Below are 21,922 nucleotides of genomic sequence, written 5' to 3' on the forward strand. Positions count from 1 at the left end.
ATCGCCGCGCACGCAGGAAACGCCAGTGCGGCAGTTCAAAGGTCAAACCGGCAGCAGAGAACAAAGCCTTCAGCGCACTCCTCTGACGCCCCGTAACGCATCATCCTCATGGCGAACGTGGCTGAAGATGCATTCAGGTCCAGCCGAGACACGTCGAAATTCGCAGTGCATGAAACGGGATCCGATCGTGTTGTCGGACTGCTTTTTATGTTCAGGGTGTCTCAGCTGACTTTTGGTTGAGCGAAGCGGGATACACCCTGCATCGCTCGCCAGCCAACCACAGACGCGCCAACCGCGTTGTCCCGCATGAAACACGTGTCGGCCTATACTCTCCGTCATGTTTTAACTTATTTTATTTAACGGTCTGCATAATGATAACTTTGGGAATGTTTGTAACTATTTAGCCAACTAAAGGTTCCTTTTGACTCAAATTCACTTGTTGCTCTTTTATTCTTGTTCCTGAAGGAAAACATTTCTGACATTGGTGTCTATCAAGCAAATAGGAGTCTTCTTCTTACTGTTGCATCATTAGGCACAATTGTCGCATCGTCCCGCACTACAGCGCTGAAATAACAAAAACAATGGCAGGTCATTAAAAAAAACAGTGAATCTTTTATTTTATAGAATATTGACAGAATTACAACAGCTGTTAATATCATTGGATGCATTTCCATGCTAATGCCAACATGAGAGGATGAGGAGATATGCACAATTACAGTACACAGCATGCAGTGAACACACACACACACACACACACACACACACACACACACACTGGATGGAAAGAACAAAACACACTGAAAAAAAAAACTAAGAACCAAAAGTCCACTTGGTGAGGTAATAAAACAATATATATATACACTGTTGTTGTTCTTGTTTTTAGCTTAGTGGGACAAAACCCGTCATTATTAACCACTTATGTGTTTAGTCATCATACAGGTCATTCACACTAGGAGTAATAATAATGACAGCACGCTAAATTAACAAGACAAATTTTGTTGTTGTTGTTGTTGTGAAACTAATGACTTTGTACCAAATACAGAAATGACACTAGATTTGTTTGTTTTTTTTTACTTGAAATGAAGTACTACATCAGTGGCCTTGTGGCCCTTCAACAGGAGAGTTGTGTACAAGATATATATTTTTATATATATATATACTGCATGTCTCACAATATAGAACTAACGACAAACTAGTGACTCACTGGTGGCACCTAGTGGCCCAAGCAGATGAAGCTGAAAGCTGTATAATGTTGAATTCCAAGCAGATCCATTATCAGCGAAGAGCAGCTTATTTGTGAAGTTCTTTCGGGACTTTTCTGATGGTCCAAATGAGCGTGAAACCGATGCTCAAATGGCATTTTCGATCTAATACTTCATTTAACACCATCTTACACGACTTCGTTAATAACGTTAATAAGGCTGCAGACTTCAGAAACATGCCGATTCTTTAAGATGACCTAAAGACGTCTACTGGAAGCTTCTCTTGACGAAAAGTTGCTATTATCCTGAGCAAAATATTGAAACTTCTTTCAAAGAAAGGAAGCAACGCAGAAACACTTTTGTAATTGTCATCATGCAGAAAGATTTTGGCTCGCTTAGCAGTTTTGGTCGACAGGTCGGTGAAAAACCAGATTTCAATCAAGTCTACAATAGTCTCGTCTAGTCTAACTGGTTCGTTCGAGATCAAGTCGCTCTTCATACTTCCATTCTGGACTTTAGTTATCCAATGGACGGACGGAGTCGCGTAGCTGCTAGCTTTAGCTACGGAGGTTGGGAGAACTGGGACGTTCTTGTTCTCTTACGAGCAACCGGCAAACAAAAATGATCCTGTAGCAAGGCTTCCTTCGCTTTTCACGTCGCAAAAGAAGCAACGGCGGTGGCGCTGTAAGCGAATGATTAACGCTGCAGCTTCATGAGATGGCCGAAAAAAACTAAACAACAACGGATGAACACAAAGCATCGATCTAAAAAAGAGTGGCTGCTTTTGTACATCCAACCCAACTCACTGGAGTATGTGGAGCAGTAAAATCAAAACAGGTAGCGGCCAAAAAAAAAAAACCAGCCAGCTAGGCGGTGAGATGCTAACTATAGAGGAGCTTGTGGGTGAGGGCGGTGGTGTGGGTTATGTTAGCAGGAACGCAGAACATTTGATCAACATTTCAACAAGGCACTAAAGATTTCCAACGGCTAAGAGAGAAGAACGCGAGAGTGTGAGGAAACACCCGAGAAGAAATGCGGGCCGAGAGCAGGGGACAGGAAGTTTCACCGGGTTTGACAACGACAGCGATAGGCAGCGAGAAGATTTGCTGGGAGAGGAGAAGGACGTGGTTAGGACTGCATCTCAGCCCGCAGCATCCACGGAAACCAACAGCAGAAGAGCAACCTGAAGCAGACCGAGACGAGGGAATAGGGTGACGTTCCCACAAGGTTCGGTACCTCAGGTTGTGACAAATGATCCTGCCGGCTGCTCTTACCTGGATATGGAGCTCTCGGAGGTCAGATCTTTAGGAGAACGAACTTTGTTGAAGTTACGCTTGGGCTGAGACACTGCACCAAAACACCAAACATGTCAATCAAATCGGATCCGAGACAAGGTGCAGCTGTCAGTCGGTTCTTCGGGGATACTCACTGGTGACCTGGTGGACTTTCTTCACCAGAGAGTTCTGCTCGTTCTGTGAGCTCTCTTTAGGTCCTCCAATCCTGCAAGAACAACACCAACCATAAAAAGCTGATGTGCGACTTCACTTCAGCAGACAGGAAGCCCCCTTACCTCTGGACCCGGGAGGGCGGGGCAAACACGCCGTACTTGGGGAGGCAGCTAAAGTAGCGGACCCCGAACACGGAGCCGTCGTGTTTGCCGGTGGGCTGGTCTAGTTCCACACCGAACCACAAACCTGCGGGAAGTAAATGTGGCAGGTAGCTTGTGGTATCCACTTTAGAGCATCCTTCATCAAAACCTCAGACGTGAAAAACCGAATCTCCCCAATACTACTCGAGTTCTATGAGAGCCTCTTGGGCCAGGATGACGCTGCTGAATTTTTGGTTGCGGTTTGACTGTGCTGCGATAGACACCGACGTATTTGCTTTAGCTAGGAAGCAGTCATGTTGTGAGGACAGATCCTTAAGAAAAGGGACTTCTTCTTCGAGTAATATTGACTTCAATAATATTTAGGTGGGTAAGTGTCCAAATGCTTAATAAGTCAAGAAGTGTGCAGTGGTTGTTCCAAGAATACCTTTCCAAGCGTCTCTTCTTGCCATGGGTGTGCGTTGCGGTTGTTGTCTTCCCCCCGCCTCGTCCGCACCTGCTCCAGAGAGCCTCTCGCCCACCTGTGCCTCGTTCAGCCTAATTACCCCCTCGCATTTCACCTCGCGGCTCCTTCTTTCTGGTCGCCGGTTCGTCGTACCTTGTCGTCGCGTTCCGGCAGTCCTCGTTTCCACGTCGTCGCAGACTCACAGTAAGACTAGATCGACCCTGTTCCGATGATCGACCTGGCCTTTTTGCCTCAGGTTTTCGGATACTGTCGCCTTTTTTGGATTGCCTGCCTGTGTACCGACCTCGCCCGTATATTAAACTTCTCTTTTTGAAACTGTCCATTTGTTTTGGAGTCGTGCATTTTTGGGTCCTCTCCACTGTTCCGTTCTTGACACTTGTATTCATTTGTAAGTGATGCCCAATGATTTTTAATAAACATGTACCGTCTCTAACTGACTACCACTGTTTTGTCTTATCCGAAGAAGATGGCCGTGTCTGACGTTTTCATTCTCTGATCGAATCAAATTGGAACTATTCCCCAACCACAAACATACTCAAGAGTCTCAGGAGTCATGAGTCCGTATGAGGCATGAAGGGCGCGAGACTTAGCATCCCTTCTCGTCTCCTCAACCCGGCAAGCTTACCTGGAGCAAAGTCTGTTTTTCCAAAGAAGCGCACGATGCCATTCTTCTGCCCGGCCACCAAGACTTGATCTCCAACCTCAACGTTCAGTCCTTCTGGATCCAGACTGACCACTGACGACTTCTTCTTAAGGGCTGTCAACACACAGCACGCCCAGTCAGCACTTGCTCTTCTCAGTGGACAGATCTCAAGTCTATAGATCCATCCATCCATTTTGCGTACCGCTTATCTGCGGTCCCTTCTCAAGGTTTCCTTTCTCTCCATATGGGGTTTTGAGTTTTTCCTTGCCCAATTGGGGACCTCATCAATCATTGCCAACTGTGACACCCTTAAGGGCGAAACAAATACACTTCACTTGTCTTATCCTGTTGAGGGTCACGGGGGAGCTGGAGTCTATCCCATCCGACTTTGGGCGAAAGGCGAACTACACTATGAATTGGTTGCAAGTCAATCACAGGATACAGACAAGGACAGACAACTATTCGCACTAACATTCACACGGTCACTGAGTGGCAACTGAACCCACTCTGGCAGGCGAGTGTACCACTCCACCATCAGTGAGCAGAACCGGAAGGACCCGAAACATTTGTCTTGCCTTTCTCCTTCTTTTCTTTCTCTCTCTTATTCTTCCCGGCAATGCGCGAGGCAAGGTCCAGGCGGGGGGTCCTGGGGGTGGAGGTGACGGAGGAGACGGGCTGCTCCGCCGACTTGGCGATCTTTGACACTGGAGCAAAGATCCCTGTAGAACAGAAGAGACAAGAACACTGAGACCTTCTGCATCGCTATTCTTCACGGCAGAGGTAAAGCAGCGTGGCGACTAAATGTTACCCAGTTTGGGCGGGCAGATGAAGTAACGAACGCCGCCGACGCTGCCGTCGTTCTTTCCCTCCGGCTCGTCCAGCTCCACGCCAACCCACTGCCCGCTGGCGAACTCTGTGGTACCGCAGAACCTCAGTGTCCCGGTCTGAAAGACAAATACGAGGATGCCTCTCAGAGATGCGACCGGATGGTTCTGTGGAGGCAGGTGATCCGGGATCAGAGTCCACGGAAGACAAGAACGCACAGCGGTGACGTTGTGACATAATGGGAGGCGGTCGAATGACGTTTTGTTGAGGTAGGCGAGGAGAGAGAATTGCAATAGCCAAGAAGTGAGGAGACATTATTACGCGTTTGTAATTAAGACAAATAGCATGTACAACATGTATATCCAGTAGTATTGGTGCGTTTGATATGTGCCTTTAAGGGGCGTGGCCGAAGTGGATGGGCAGCTGCGTCTCTCTCTGGTGCATGACACTACCTTAAGTGCGCCGGTTTTCTTCCACTTCACTCCAGGGCCCACATATCTGAAGCTCGCTTGTAACAAACATTTTGGCCCGCTACTCCGAGCAACCCAAAAAAAAAGACCAAGCGACAGCTCGTAAATCCACAAACTTATAAGTTGAGGCACTCGGAAGTTAAAGTCTTACTGTAATTTTGTGGAAAAAGCAGCAACGGATTACAGGTTTGAGTGTTCCTCAAAAAGCACGGTCTGATCCGATATGACTCCAAGGTAGGGCTGGGCGATTAAATGATCGCGACAAATTTCCGGTCGATCGCGGTGATCAGCTCTGCGCGTAATACCTCAATGAATCCGAGTCGACCGTTTTCCTGCTCCACTTCCGTTTGCAAGTTGTGCGAGTAAGCAGAAAGGCCGCCCCCGCCATAGCGAGACGCCCCGTCCGACTCGGCCGTCCTCCCGCGGAGCCAGTCGCTTCGTCGCCGGCCGGGTGATGGAGCGTGCGAAAAGCGTCAAATGCGCCTGTCACACTTCCGTGCTGCTACATACAGGCTAACGCCACATCGGTGCTATTGCTGTGCAAGTGCTGCTACGTACATGCAAATGCTACGTAGCGATACCAGTTCGGCCGCCGGACGCGAGCAAAGCAGCCATCACTTGCGTCCTCTGTCATGTTGTTTTCAAAAGTGGCCGTGATGAGTGTTGGGAGCGAGACATTTCATCAGAGTCTTCAGTCCTGATATTTTCAAGATTGGTAAATGCTTTGTGTATCGTGCAATATTTTAACTCGAAACCATGTCATCGGTATTATAATTCAAAATGACGCAAATTTGCGAGTAGTGATAATGTTAACACCGTATGTAGCATCATAATCGAAATCAAAATAATAACTTCCCTCCGGAGGGCAAAAAAAACCGTTTGCCTCCTTATTTTGGGTCTCATTCGAGACTGGAAACTCGTGCACCTTGTGCACCCCCCCCCAGTTTCTGTAATTTACTTACATATGTTAATCAATTGTTGAACGACCCTCTCGCTTCTTCCATTTTTAGTAAGATGCTTTAAAACAGGCAGTTTGAAGAAGCTTCAAGACAATATAAAAAAATTGTGACAATAATTGAGATTGGACCATATGAAGAAATAAATCGTGATCTTTCTCAGGCCGGGCCCGGCGCACATTTGTCTTGGTCTTTTTGAGTCTTTCAATTCATCATTTAATGGCGCCATCGAACAGTCGTTCAATGGAGCGCAAAACGCTGCACTGCGTACGTGCTCCTGACCTTCATGTCGTCCAGCACCACGCGGTCGCCCAGCTTCATGCCCAGCGAGGACAGCATCAGGTTCCCGGGAATGTTGTCGTAGTTGGGCAGCGTAGCTCTGGGAAGGTTGCAGCTCAGCGGTACGGCGTCCAGAAGCAGCCGCTTCAGCTCTTTGGCCACCATGGCCGCCTCGGCCTTGTCCAGGCTCATGTCCATCGGGTCGGGGACCACTTCGCCCGGGACTTGGCCGTTTTCATTCTGCAGAGAAGAAGACAATCGTGTCGTGCACTTTTGGATTTGCTCCGCATTGTGTTTTGCTCCGATGAAGTTTTCCCTCCTATTATCTGGAATTTTGTGTCTTGTCAGATCGTTATGTTTTTATTTCACCCTGGTCTCATCCATTTTGCTGCACCTTTATCAGCCAATCAGCTATCTCCATCCACTCGTGTCTTGTCCAGGTGGGCCTCGTTGTTCCGTCAGTCTGTTTGTTTGTTTTAAGTTCCCGGGTTTCATTGACTCAGTTTTGGATCATTGTCGTCCTGTCTTATTGCCCGTCGATTGTCGATTTCAAATTTTTTATTTATTTATTTATTTATTTATTTATTTTAAATTCAAGAATTCTTTGGGTTTAAAAAAATAAGTACAATTAATTTTCAATGCAATTCTAAATGAGATCAATTATCTGCAGATTTTTGCTATTTGCAGTCCGGCGCAATCCCTAACCCCCACAAATAGCGCGGTCCGCTTTTAACAGTGAATCCCGGCCTCTTTGCGGTTCGGCATTGGTGAACTGACCTACGCCCTTCATTTCCAAAGTATTATTTCGGCATCTTGTTGTGAAGAAACTACTGTTGAAGTGAGTTGAGGACTTTTATTTAGACATACAGTAAGTAGTGCTCTGCTTTGCTGCCATCTTGTGGCATCTATAGGCAATTCTAACTTTTTTAGGAGGGGTGTCGATTCCTCATGGATTTTCCCTACCCGAGGCAGGGTTCGGTCCCGATCCCCTGCACCTTGCTTTCCTTTCCGTTGCCGGATTCCGCTCGGGTCCACTTGACTTTTGCTTGAACTCCACCACGACGAAACTCGTTTTGTGAGAAAATAGCACGTTTTCATGGGAATGTTAGCGGCGGGCGGATCGATCCGAAAACGGAGAGTATCGATGCCAAGTCATGATCGTATCGGGTCGATGCCAGCGTAACGAGCTCGATACGGTAGTTTCAGTTTCGCTCCTGCGAAATGCGAAAAGGAGTGCCGTACTTGAAAAATAATTTGTTTTAAATGTTATATATTTGAGGTGAGGTGATCATTTCGAAAAATTGTGCAACGAAGGGGGGATTTTATTGAATTTTTGTATCGCAGTTTCTGAACAGTACCTGAGAAAAAGAATTTGTTTTCATTTGTTTTCCGGTGATCACACTTGTGCACATTGTTTATTTAATGGAAACAAATGACATGACAATGAATGGGGAAAACTTGTTTTGTTATTGTGAATTGCAGTCCTGGGTTGTAATTATTTTAATAATAAAAAGGAAACATAACAAAGCATTTATCGGTCAGGAAAATGTATTGAGATTGAGCATTTCGGTGATGCGTCTACCTTAATTATTGAAAGGTATCGATATCGGGATGGGCGATACTGGCACTTGGCATCGGATCGATACCAAAATACGCAGTATCGCGCACCGCTGGTGTTCGTTTGACAAGCAAGACAAGAAGAAGTTCTGACCCGGACGCTGGGGTTTGCGCCGTGCTCCAGCAGACACTTGACGGCACCCAGGCACAGGTTGGAGGCGGCGATGTGCAGAGCCGTCCCGTAGCGGAAGTCGCTGCACGTGGAGTTCAGAACTGCCACGCGACAAGATGGGAAAAGAGCGTCGCTCGACACCTCGCTTACCCTGATGTTCCGTAGCGTGCCTACCTCTGGGTTTGGCGGCCTTCAGCAGGACTCGGACCAGTTCCGGGACGTCAAAGTAGGCGGCGTAGTGCAGAGCGTTCATGTTCGTCCAGCGACTCCTCAAACTGACGTCTGCGCCCAGAGAAATCAGCCGGCTGCTCAGACGCAACGCCGCCGCCGGGTCGCCTGCGCGCGACCAAAACATCACAATCAGCGCCGCGGGACCTCAACACGGGCCGAGAGTCGGACAGAATGTCTCACCGACGCCGTGGGCGCCCGCCTTGCAGCTGTAGTGAAGAAGCGTCATGTCCGTCAAGCCGTCGCGGTCGTTCACGTGGCAACCGCGTTTGAGAATCTGACACACACACACACGCGCATTAAACATCATTCGCTCGCATCAAAGGTGTCAAATTCAAAGGCCGTGAAAGCAAATCATTCGTCGTCGTCGACTTGAATGATTCTCCCGAAAATCTGCACCAAAATCTCTAATCGTCACATGTAATCAATAATGACATTGAGGAATTGCAAGCACTTTTTGGGGTGGGCGGGGTCAAACCTTTAACAGTAACCCCGTTTAACGTTAAAGGACGCTGCAATCCAACGGCCTACCTCAGCGATATCGTTTGGATTTGACAAACATTTAGCGAGTCGATGTTCCCTAAAGCGGACGTTGCGTCGTACAATGAGACAACAAGAGGTCAAAACATCCATTTTACGCATCATTCACAGTATGTTTCTGCAATTGTTTGTCCTTGCGTCAAGTGCACTCAGCAGCGCCCTCTTTTGACCAGTCGCCACTGAACAGGCGATGAAACATTTCTGCTTAGCAACAGCGTGGATAAATGAGGAGTCCGTTTTGAAGTTCGAATTTTGGGAATGTACAATCAAACATCTTCACTGAGTTGGCGCCTACACGGGCGGTCGCCACGGTAACGCGCTCTCTAGCATTGTCCGTGTTTGTCTTTTTCGTTGGTCTTTGGAGACATTACGTGGCTTACTTGGACTGGGGAAGACTCGCGAAGCATTAAGGCGTCTACTCCGAACCTTCTTTCGCCAACTTTCATGAATCCACAAAGTTTTTTCTCTGCAAACGCTGCAAGGGAGCTCTTATGTTCATGCTGGTTTTGTCTCAGGATCTGTGCGATTCCTCCTTTTGAACTTTTGTTGCTAACGGGAGGTGGATGTTCCGCCATCGCTTCAACAAAGCTCCCGAAGCCCAACGTAGCAGGAGACGGCGAGAGGCCCGCCTGCTGCGAGTGTGCCGTCGCCAGTCACGCCTTCTGTCTCTGATTGGTTCTTTTTCCTTGGGTGTGCTGGTTTAAAAAAAAGAAATAAAAAATCAGGTACAAGATGGGGCCAGTGAGGGCAGATTTGTTTTTCAAAGATAATTGAAGCTGATTTTCTGAAAAGCGCCCGATGAAGCTCCACCGCTCAGAGACAGAAGGTGTGAGCAACGAGGTGCCGCGGCGCCCCCCCCCCCCAGCCCCGCAGCCTGGCGCTGACCTGTTTGCTTGGGCTTCAGGAGCTATGTTGACTCTTTTGGAAAGGAAACCTCTGGGAAAAAGGAAAAAAAACAAGAAACTGACAGCTGACCATAAGGCTGGAAAAGAGAAGCGGCACGAAGGAAAGCTGAGAGGTTTCCGAAGCGACGCCAACTGTTTGCTCAACGGGTACGTTTTTGAGTTTGAATTGATTGTACGTTCCCTTATATACATTTTCAAAGCGATGACATGGAATGTTATGGTCCACTACGAAGAAGTCATGCGTCGCACTTGCCAGTGCTTTCATTTGATCAAAGCAGGACAGCGTTCTCTGTGACTATTTTTCACAACTCCACCTGTAAAGAGTTGCTTACCTGATTCCCGATTTTGGTGCTCAAGTTCAAGCAACGGTGCCCTCTGGTGGCGTTTGTGCCAAGGAACCATTGGAGTGAGTTGAGCAGCTTCATTTAGACAAACGTAGTGCCTTTTTGCCATCTCGGGCTATTCGTGAAGCGAGGCTAAAAAGTGCAAACGACGTCATTTTTGCTTGAATGACAATTCAATTTCTTAAGGGCTAATTGACTGCCGTTCAACCTCACTTTTCTGTCAATTGATCGTCGCTTTATTTTCCACCTCAATTCATTTTCGACTCCGTTCACTTTAATGTCACGTCAACGCGGCGCCGCAGACAACTCGTGGTTCGTCTCATATCGCACCTTCCGTGGCCGGCGAATGCCGTCGAGGTTTGCGTCGTCTGTCTTCGTGGCCCGCTCCGTGCCGGCTTCGTGCCAGAGGTGGGGGCAAGTCATTGCCTTGCGAGTCACAAGTCCGTCTCGAGTCTTTGCACTCGAGTCCCGATTGCCGAGTCCGGTTTCAAAGTCTAGGACTTGCGACTCGAAGTCAAGGCTGCCAAGTCCCGAGTCAAGTCCCAAGTCCGGTTTCCGGGTCCGCCTGAACGACCGCACTCGATGCGCACGTACGCACGGCTGGCGTTCTCACCTCGTCGCCGATGACGTCCACCTTGTGCTGCACCTGGGGAACCCACTGACGCACGATGGCGAACAGCTCCGGGATGGTGGTCCGGGGGTCCGTGAGGATATCCGCACAGGCCGGATCATTGGGGTCGAAGAAGGTGAAGGCTGGAGAGATGCAAAGTCAGCGTTACGGAGACAAACTCACAGAGGGCGGGAAGGGGAAGCCGTGACGGAAGACACGGCGCGCTTCGGTAGGACGCCGGCACGTCACTTGGTTCGGCTGCCGTGACAATGTGGTTTGGAAACAAGGCGCCATGTCAGGCTGCAGACCTCTCTCATGCGGTCAACATTGCCAAACCGTGGCTGCAGAAAACAAAACAGACTCAATCGGAATTCGAAGCTCGTTTTCTGATGACATGTTTGACTTTGGCCCGCCCACATCTCGGCGGAAGACGACGACATTTCCCGACACCGTCGCCTGTTCCCGTCGGTCGGTTCGCAAGTAAGGCTGCGCCGATATTGAAAGTCCGGGTGTGTTTGTTCGACAACGATGAGTGAAAATAGTGCGGTTAGATACATCGAAGTAGGCTTGTTTTGTTCAAATCCATCGCCGAAGGCCGAGTTGGTTTTTTTCACGGTTCGAAACCGGTCCGAATACTACACGAGCAGCAATTTTACACGCTAAATCTATTTGTCAACGGGGGGGATCCGACGGAGGGCGCCGCCCTGCGCGATCGCACGCTCGATCACCCCCGCCGACACGAGCGCCGTCGTCGCAGCATTTTGTATCGGAGACGGTCGTCCGGCGTACCGTAGTCTTTGGGAAGCGGCGCCTGCGCGGAGGGGTGCACCACGGCTCGACGTCGGGTCTCGCGGACCGGACTCGGGAGCGCGGACACGGACGGCGTCTCGCCCTCGGCGGCGCCGTCGCCTTCTCGGCCCGCCGTCGCCTCCTGCCGCTCCCGACGTCGTCCTCCCTCCTCCTCCTCGTCACGCTCCTCGGTCTGCTGGTCCTCGTCTTCCGCCCTCTCCTCCTCCTCCTCGTCTTCCTCATCCCGCTCCTCCTCCTCCTCCTCCTCTTCCTCCGTCAGCTCCTCATCCTCCTCTCGCTGGACCCTGCCCTCCTCCTGTTCCTCGCGGTCGTGCCTCTCCTTCTCCTGCATCTCCAGGTTCTCCTCTTTTGTCATGACTGCGGGCCTGCTGCACAAACAAAAAGTGCCGCACTCATTTTCATTGTGGGCCACGTGGCGCTTCCGATTTCCCTCTAAGGGCCTCTGAAAAACTTTGAAACATACAGTCAACTCATATAAATACATACATATACATATAGATATACATATATATATACATATACATATATATATATATATATATATATATATACATATATATATATATATATATACATATACATATATATATATATATATACATATACATATATACATATATATATATATACATATACATATATATTTATACATATACATTTATACATATACATATATACGTATATATATATATGTATGTATGTATATATGTATGTATATGTACATATGTGTATATATATATATATATATATATATATATATATGTATATGTATATATGTATATGTATATGTATATATATATATATACATATATGTATATGTATATATATATATATATATATATATGTATATGTATATATATATATATATATATATGTATATATATATATATATACACATACATATATGTACATATATATATATATACATATACATATATATATATATACATATACATATATATATACATATACATATATATATATATACATATACATATATGTATATATATATATGTATATATATATATATATATATATATATATACATACATATACATATATATATATGTATATGTATGTGTATATATATATATATATATATATATATATATATATATATATATATATATACACATACATATACATATATATATATATATATATATATATATATATATATATATATATGTACATACATACACATGTATACATATATATATACATATACATATATACATATACATACATATATATACACACACACACACACACACACACAAAAATGAACCAGCGGAGCGGATCTGGCCCTTCGGGCCACGAGTTTGAAACTCGCACCGGCTCATGTGACGATTTCTTTTTGGGGATATTATCCAAGTATAATATAATATAAAGAGGTAAAAATAGAAGAAGAAGAATTGCTCAGTCATGTTTCATTGTGCATCAGACAGTAAGTCAAGGAACCACGACGCTCACGAGGGTGCAGCAGTGGACTGCTTGCTAACAACAGCGGCCAAAAGCCTTCCTCGCCAAACGCTCCCACAAACACGTCCGGATTGAAAGTCACCAGCGCACTTAGCAAATGGACGCCGTGATGAAATTGAAATGCGAGCGGCGGCCGCTCCCTTCCCGGCGCGGACGTGGCATCGTGTCCGTTTGAACACAATCCTGCTCCCGTTTTGCAAGAATGCAAGTTCTTGCTCCTGAAGACACGCTCTTATAATGCAATATCAAAATGCAAATGACAATCGAGTTATTCAAGACAAGATGAGCTTTTCCTCCCCTTCTGGGACTTGCTTTATACGCTTGCATACAGTACGTACCCCCTCACCGAGCCGCAGAGTTTTCTTTTTTAATTTCATTTTCCCCCCCCCATTTTCTTTTGTGTGGAACCAACTAGTTCATCCCCATGTTTTAAATTAAAAAAACATTTGGTTTTTTTTTAATGCAATTCTAATGGGTGTCAGTTATCTGCCGATTTTGGCCATTTGCGGAGCGGCCCGCTCCCTAACCTCCGCCAACGACGGGGGTCCGCCGCATCTCCATGTCACACACAGCCAAACGCAAACCGTTCATTTCCCAAGTATCAACTTTCACAGAAATGATGGAAAGGCCTTTAATACTTTTTTATTGACAGATAACGTGAAAAAAGCTCTTTTGTCCCCTTTGTCATAACATAGGCAAAGACGATCATGTTTCAATTTCACATTTGAAATCGTGTAACGACCTATGAAACTCCACGTCTGGGCTGGTGCGTATTTACCGCATGTTGTTGAAGAGAACGCTCACAGACTTTTCTCACGTCGGGTTGAGGCGAGGCGAGCTAGGCCAAATATTCGCCTCGGAAGCACATACCTCGGGTCAAACATTTCAGACGTGGACAAATGGCAGCTTTTGCAACGTACCGTATAAACCTTCAGCGTCTCTGCAAATGTGGGATTCCTGACACGTGCGCACCAGCCAATTGACTTGTCATCAGCGTGCGGATGTTAGAGGTGCGTTTTTTTCTGGCATCGACATGCTCATATTTTGTATTGTCCAATTCTGAAGAGTTCAATTGAAGACTGGAAGCATGTGAACAGTGGACAAGTGTCTGGCTTTTCATTGGTTATCGTTATGGTTTTTATAAATGACTGTAGTTTCAACGCATGGTCTAAGGAGGTTAATTTTTTGTTTTTATTGTTTGCAGAGTAGCAACATGTTGATGAATCACAGATACGACGACTTTAACACGAATGTGCGCGTGGGTGTCGTTTGTGAGTGCGGCCTGTTGTCCTTAGCGTCTTTGTGATCGCCTTCCTTTTTTTCCTTCATCCACAAAACAATGTGAAAATGATCGCACTCATGTTGCTCGTCGCCTTTTGGAAAAATGGTTGCGAGATGGGTGGGAAAAACGGCTCCGTTGTCAATGCTGACCGTGCTTTCTGTAAAATACCTCCTCTCGTCCGGCCCTACTTGGACCTGCACGGAGAGCGCGGGCAGAACAGAGCTACTACAAAAGCCTGCTAATCACTCACTGCTTTATCTCTGTGGCAGATGAATGAATAAAAACGTGTTGTGATAATAATTATTATTATGAATGAATGAATGGTGCATCGGCGCAGGTGAAAGGAGGCGTCGGAGATGTCGCTACAGTGCAAAGACACACAGCAGTGCTCTTCTTGTTTTTGTTTTGTCTGCCTCCTGAGCTACATGCTATCATGCTACAACAACACCCTTACCGTCCGTTGCAGCATGCATTCGCGTGTATGACCACATTCACTGCCATTGACGGCTTTAGAAGTCAAATATCCATTTTAACTGGGAAGGCTGGCAGTGAATGAGTTAAAAAAAAAAACAACAACAACAACAACAACAAACAAGTGCATTCACAAGCAAAAAACAAGCTCTGCTGACTTTGTCTCCTTGTGTTTGAGCGTCATACAACGGTATCTTTATGGGTCATTTTCATATAATTTGATCAACAACTGTAAAGACAAAAAATATTCAAAATTAGCCATTTTTTTTATGCCGCCTCGGTTTGATCTGGAGTCCTATTTTCAAAAAGTTAGTTATGCTTTCAAATTTGAAGCATTCATAGCAAAGGCAATCCTTATTGACAGAGGAACTGGTGGTGGCCCTTTGAAATACATTTCTTGCATAACGGTAAAGACATCAACAGCTTGATAAAAATGGTGTGAGAAATGTTGTACAAATGATCCCGACTACTCATTCAAGCCGTTACACTCTTGCCTTGATACAATCGTAATCACGGTAGAGACGTGCAATAGTTACCACGCTTTCACAAATAAAAAACAGCATTTATATTGCTGTCTGCTATTCCGTGAATGCAAAATGGCTGGCCCGCCGCAGATCCCTCTGGTGTGCTGCAACCACATCATGAGGCTCTCTGCAGTGAATTAACGCTAAAGACAGCGTGAGTAACGTGTCTAAGAGGAGCAAAAAGGGGAACGCTGCATTTGTGTTAGTTATCGTGGAAAAGGCAAATCAAGCAATAGGAGAAAAATCTATGCAGTCAAAAAGTCATCAGCAACGTCACAAAACAATCAAATGCGGATTTCGCGTTGGCATTCAAAGTTTGAAAAGTATTACTTTATTTTTTCTTCTTAGAAACAATGATGACCTTTTGATAGATAACAACTGCCAATCATTCAAATACTCATAACAGCCAAATCAATTTGAATTTCCAAACTGAAATTCAGTGTGCCATGTCTTTACAGTTCTTGATCAAATGATATGAAAATGAGTCTTATGTGCTTTAGTGTAACGCGCGCGCGACATGGGCCATCTGAACACAACTCGGTTTACGCAACACGAGCGCATGCGTCAGCAAGCGCGCAAATCTCATCAAATACGGAATCATAATCCAAAGAAATTCCCTTTTACGGCGCCCCTGCTCTTCTTAAATCATGCTCGCGTTCGACCGGCTACCACGGCAACCACCTTTTATTTGTTGGAACCTTTCCTTTTCTCTCCGGCAAATCCCCAACAAAATCCAGCCGACGACGTGCAAATTGCAAAGGGAGACAGAAGTTATGTGATTAATATGCGGCGCGTGCGGACGACATTAATATGTGGACCGCCGAGCACGTGCAAATGGGCTGCATCGCACGGACTCCTCCTTCTAATTTGGTCTCCAAATAAGTTCGCTGCAATGATGACAAATGCTGCAACGTGTGCGCACTTAAGCATGTATTTGTCTCGGGGCTGGGTGAAGCAGCATGCGGCTCATTGTCCATGGTTGTTTTCCTATGCTGTGTTCCAAGGCAACAACACTTTATTGTGCTCTGTTTATGATTGTGTTTACTCGGGCTGCGGCCATCGAATATTTTTGTCCGGCCCATCATCCCCGTCCATTATCGGAGCGATGGCATAAAACGATTTTGCCTAACACCAATACAAAGGCTGCGTGTCATTTCTATATTTGGAACTTCAGAGGTCCTAGCTCCTCTGTTTCCACGCTAGCTCCTCCCACCGCAAATTCCATCGAGGATCGAGGCGAGTGAGGCGGGAGGAACGTTCGGGGGGAAATAAGACCCGTCATCCTCGATGACAGCATTTCATGGAGACGTCCACTAAAGATGACATCACGTCATTGACGAGTGTCACAAATGAACCGTCCGCCTGGATAAATGATGACTATCGCCGCAAATGCCCACTTTATGCTTCACGTATCAAGCGGGATTACATTCAAGTCAAACAGAATCAACACTGTTACTCTTTACAACTTTGCAGACGCACAGACGATCGTGACCGCTCAATCCCAGTCGCAGTCTTCAATGACGCCGACGTGCACGTTTTTCGAATGTGCGCACAAGCTCGAATAGCCGGAGAAAAACTGTCCAAATTCGAACCGAACTGAGAGGTTTACGGGTGCTGGGATTGATTTTAGGGGGGCTTCGGCACCCCCCAAAATGGACTACAAACACAGACACGAAACATTCTTGAGTCCATGTATTGTGCTTTTACACTTATTCCAGGTTGTTATCTCTCAAATTGATGGGATCGATTTCAGGGACGCACGCTTCAGCGCCCCTAAAAACGGGCCGGCAAGGCCTACGCAGACCGCTCACACCCACCCAGAAGAAACGTGACATGAAATGACTTCTCTGACGGTGGCACCAAAGGCCAACGTCATCTTTGGGGATTCAAATCTCATTCGATATGGAAGCGGCCAGTGGCAATAGCTTGCCGATTGGGGTTTGCACTAAGTTCTTCTTTTCCACGTCAAATGAACAAAACATCATAGGTAGGCCTACGGATTACAGTACGAATTATGAATCAAGAATGCAAGGAACGTGGATTTAGAAATAAGTGCACATGATTCTGCTATGATCTTTGAACATGCGTACATTCGTACTCATACTGTGCACGTGAGGCTGTGGCGTCCCCCTCCTCCATCTCCTCTCAGCCTCCATTTTACATGTACACGACCACTCACACATGCACAAAACGTCGCATAAATCAAAGTGTGCGCTTCTAACGGCCGAGTTTGCCTTTCTGGAGGCGAACAAAACAACATCATCCAACGCGGCGCTTTGGAGGCCAACGTGCGCAGCAAAAGGAAAACGATCGTAAAGCAGAATACGAAATATTGTTTTGACCAAATGCTTTGTGAAGGTTGAGAGGGAAGAGAAACGCGAGGTTTTTGGGAATGATTATTTCAGGATGCTTTTGTGTTCCTCTTCGTCGTCGTGACCGCGCGCACACGACCAACGCGGACACGAGCGCTCCAAACGCGACCATCAATCGCAAAGTTAATTGTAGGAAAATAAGGATTGTTTTACCTGAAAACAAGCCACTTGCTGCTGAAAGGCGACGATCCGCTCTCCAGACCACACCGACGATGAAGATGAAGATGATGATGATGATGAAAAGGAGGAGGAGGAGGAGGAGGATGGCGGTGAATGGTGATGCTGTTGGTGATGTCTCTCTCTCTCAAAATATACTTTTATTTTATATGATGCAATACTTTTATGTTATGTTGGCAGGAATATAACGAGTGAAAAAAAAAAACTGTTCCTGCTGCTGACGCTTAGAGATTTATTCCGCGCACACGCACTCTCGTGATAACCGGAAGAACTACATTCATATAGTTTATGTATGTATGCATTTACGTAACATTAATCATCTGGTTTAAAGAAGACACCTCTTCTATACACATACACGTTAAATCAGGCTGTCAAGCAAGTAGGCAATCAAGGCACAGTTGATCTTAAATATCAATGTATTGCTGTAATATTATATGAATTAAATTTTAACTGTGCAACCTTTATATTGGTCTCTGTGAGACCAATATTGTTTAGTTTTTTTCTTCCCTAAACCAATATTAGGTCTTACAAGAACTTTGGGGATTTTGCCCTCAACCGACATGGTGGAGTTGCGTCGCATTCGAAGGTCAGACTCACTCTAATTTGTGATTGGCCAGTACAGACAGATCACGCCCACTTCGCCGTCCTTCGGAGGCCTTCTCCCTCGCTGAGAAGTTGTGACGCCTGCCACTCACGAGCTGCAACCAATCGGGTGGTTTTATCCTTTAGCTCGGAGTGGAAGACTTGAAGGCGCTCGCTGGTAACTGCCATCCAAGATGTCGGCTTCGTGTGCGTTCCCCATGTGTGTGCGAGCGAGCCGGGGCCTCCTCAGGCTCCGCAGCGGTGCGGTCGCCGCGGTGGACGGAGTACGTACACTGTCCACGGACAAACCGGTGGCCGGGCACGACGGTGCGACGGGGGGTCTGGCTCAGGCGATTCTCCAGGAGCGGCTCCAACAGCAGAGTCAGGTGAGGCGCCCAGGGTGCGCTCGATGTTGATAGCGAGTCAACATCGGGGGGTGGGAACGAGAGAATGCGGCTGATTTCAAGCGCGACGTTGTTAATCGAGACGTCCCGGTCTGTAAAACAAACCGTTCTACTAGCATGTCCAACTTGTCGTTAGCTTAATTTACTTCCAAAATAAGAATGCAGTCCACACCTCCGGACGATAAACGTCGTATCTAGAGAAGCCACAAGTGTACTATGTCTTCCCGTGTGTCCACCAACGTTTGAATGAAACTCCGACTGTTGGCTACTGTTAGCATGTTAGCACTGAATGAAACTCCCGACTGTTGGCTACTGTTAGCACGTTAGCACCGTCACTAACTGCAATTCGACAATTTCTGTAGGTTTAACCATGGTAAGAGCAAACACTTTGGGGAAATAAACGTTGTGTGTGTGCTTACTACGGATGGCAATTGGCATAAAGTTAGGATGCGTGTGCCATTTAAGTCCCTGTAAAATTACACGCACACACTTCTCTGCTCTGCTGGTGAGTTCAAACGTCATCTGATGTGTGGGAGGCCTCGCATGTGTTGTCTTGGCACCGAAGGTTTGTTTTGCGTGAAGGTTAAGAGCAGAGCCGCCGGTGTCCTCTTTCCTGCACTTTCGCCCACATATCTATCCTATTTTAATTCAAATGGATTTATGTAGCACCAAATCACAGCAAAAGTTGTCTCAGGGCACTTTACACATGGAGCAGGTCTAAGACCACACTCCTCACTTATGAAAAGACAAGACGGAACCCCACACGAGCAAGCACAAGGCAATGGCCACAACTGACTGACTAACCGTTAGCCATTTAACAGTCAGCCAACTTGACACTCTCATTCGCTGACTCCCTTGTCACTCACCAGGCCGGGCCCCACTTTTTAAAGCCACACACATTCAAAGTCACAGATACTAATTACACTGTCAAACGTGACAATGGTGACCCCAAGTCGACAATAGCAATATCTGCACCTCACATGCATATTTTGTATTGGCATCATGCATAATGCTTTTTTTTTTGTTTTTGTTTTCAACCAACTTATTATTTGATGCTAAATTCATGGATGTGTTATAAATGCCAAAGCTAAAATATTTTCAGTGAGTTTGTGCGCTTGTGATATGTTGCGTTGCAGGGCCAGCCTCCTGCAGAGGGCGTGGAAGCTGCGCGCGGCGGAGGCGAGCAGGCAGGCGGCGACAAGAAGCAGAAGGAGAACACTGCCTACGCCAAGAAGATGGTGCTCAGGTTGGCGGGCCTCATGGGCCTGGGCGGCGCCGTCAGCATCGTCTACATATTTGGTGAGCGCACACGTCGACCGCTTGTTCTCGTTTTTCCGGCCTTGTTCCCAATAGGCCGTAGTCTCCCATGTGCATAGGAGGGGAAAAAACGCACAGTTGCCCCGTCTCTGGCTGCGCATATTCTCCGGGCCTCTTGCGCACCAGATATGTGCTCTGGGTGGAGCAAGCCTAAAAAGTGGGCGTCGGCTGTCAGATTTGGCCTTCCGCTTCTTCTCCCATCGCGCACTTTTCTTTTGCGCTTTGGAGCCTGTAGTAAGTCTAGCTCGCTGGGAAGGTGAAACATCGAATTACACTTGAAATTTGGATGCGCTTACAATTTTATATACATTGACACAAAGACTCAGCTTTCCAGAGAAACCAATCTCCGAGGCCAGTGTTTCCCAACCAGGGGTACGTGGAAACGGGCTTGGACAGATGTCACGGAATACATGTACCGGCATTATGTATTCAGCATTAAAAAAAAAAAATTAAACTGTAGTCCAGTACAGTTGGGAAAATATATTATCAGATTACAGGTACATTTATTAAATAACATTATTTCGCAGGATTACATTCTTAATGCGGGGAGAGAAAGGCAAACTGTGATATGAGCACTATATGCACTATATATATATACACACACACACACACACACACACACACATATATATATATACACACACACACACATATATATATACATATACACACACACGCGCTTACCTCGCTTCTGCTTCCTCCTTCGCCGTTCGTGGTGCGTCCACTGTGGGGGCGATGCAGGAGTGGTGGTCGGAGTTCTTGACTGCAGTTCCATTCTCAATGAGAGTAGACTTTGAACTCCGTAAAAGTAGTTCTGCCTGTGTCGAGCAGCGACCTACGACTGTATCTGTATCAGAGCGCACTTTGTGTGTGAGAGTTAAGTGTTGCGATAAACCCGTATTTTAAGTAGGACTCCTGATATAGTGTTGTTTCGTTCACGAAAGTTTCGTTCAAAAGAACAAATCTTTTCAGTAAACGTCATGAGCTGAATTAATTTATGAAATTATTTCGTTCTTTGAGCTCCGCCGCCGTTAGCCAGGCCGCTCGGAGCGTAAACAGAAGCGTTCGAGCCGGCCGGAAACGGAAGCGTTCTGTGCAGTCTCGACGTGTCAATTGAGACGCGCAGCTGGTGCGGCGGAGAAGATCCGGTCAATTTTCAAAAATAAAACACATTGACACGCAAATTGCAATACAACAGAAATTATATAAATTGGTCATTCTTTCTCTGCGGCCCGGTAACAAATGCCTCGCGGACCGGCGGTTGGGGACGACTGCTCCAAAGAGTCCCTAAGCCCGTTGGCCTAACACAGCGATTGAACAAAAGATATTTTATTGATTTGATCCAAGATGCGCTGCGAGTTGTTTGTGTTTGTGTCTGTTGTGAATACAGTGGTTTATGTAAGATGGGCCATGATTGTGTACATGCCGGCTGCGTCTTTCTTTCTGTGTCGATGCATCTTTCTTTCGGTGTGACCACAGAAAGTGAATCAACCCGAATGGAATACCGTTCTGCTTATTTGGTCCTCTCCGTGTCATTTCTTTATAGGCAATTACAAACCCCTTTTGTGGGCAGGCGTCGTCTATTCTCTGATACTCATGGCAGGGCTCGGTTCACTGTATTAGATTTTTATATGATAGAGTGCTTTTCTTAAAAACAAAGAAATAAGTGATTTAAAAAAAAAAAACATTTATTATTGT

The 21,922-nt window shown here is 46.3% G+C and overlaps 2 protein-coding genes across 5 annotated transcripts in view; one reads left to right on the forward strand and one right to left on the reverse strand.

Annotated features, from left to right (window-relative positions):
* Positions 1-592: 592 nt before the first annotated feature.
* clip3 (CAP-GLY domain containing linker protein 3) lies at positions 593-18,908 on the reverse strand. Of its 3 annotated transcripts, none has more exons than XM_061680899.1 (15): positions 18,519-18,908; positions 17,898-18,026; positions 11,593-11,978; positions 10,807-10,946; positions 8,588-8,681; positions 8,351-8,512; positions 8,159-8,277; positions 6,451-6,687; positions 4,726-4,861; positions 4,493-4,636; positions 3,900-4,031; positions 2,773-2,896; positions 2,632-2,702; positions 2,477-2,549; positions 593-2,385 (listed from the first exon to the last, which is right to left on the reverse strand). In XM_061680899.1, exons 3-15 carry the CDS (start codon positions 11,966-11,968, stop codon positions 2,331-2,333), a joined length of 1,863 nt encoding a protein of 620 aa, XP_061536883.1. In that variant the 5' UTR covers positions 11,969-11,978; positions 17,898-18,026; positions 18,519-18,908; the 3' UTR covers positions 593-2,330. The 3 variants fall into 3 exon arrangements, with proteins under 3 accessions (XP_061536883.1, XP_061536882.1, XP_061536884.1); XM_061680898.1 differs by having other exon boundaries at positions 11,593-11,981; positions 18,519-18,907; XM_061680900.1 differs by lacking the exons at positions 10,807-10,946; positions 11,593-11,978; positions 17,898-18,026; positions 18,519-18,908 and adding an exon at positions 9,325-9,582.
* timm50 (translocase of inner mitochondrial membrane 50 homolog (S. cerevisiae)) overlaps positions 18,415-21,922 on the forward strand; it is a 33,576-nt gene continuing 30,068 nt past the window's right edge. Inside the window, exons 1-2 of one of the 2 annotated variants that reach the window (XM_061680902.1) lie at positions 18,415-18,889; positions 20,044-20,206. In XM_061680902.1, coding sequence (XP_061536886.1) covers positions 18,698-18,889; positions 20,044-20,206 — 355 coding nt within the window. In that variant the 5' untranslated portion in view covers positions 18,415-18,697. The remainder of the gene's footprint in view (positions 18,890-20,043; positions 20,207-21,922) is intronic. The other variant, XM_061680901.1, reaches the window with a different exon arrangement.

This window comes from Phycodurus eques, chromosome 7, assembly GCF_024500275.1.
Source record: "Phycodurus eques isolate BA_2022a chromosome 7, UOR_Pequ_1.1, whole genome shotgun sequence".
NCBI lineage: Eukaryota > Metazoa > Chordata > Actinopteri > Syngnathiformes > Syngnathidae > Phycodurus > Phycodurus eques.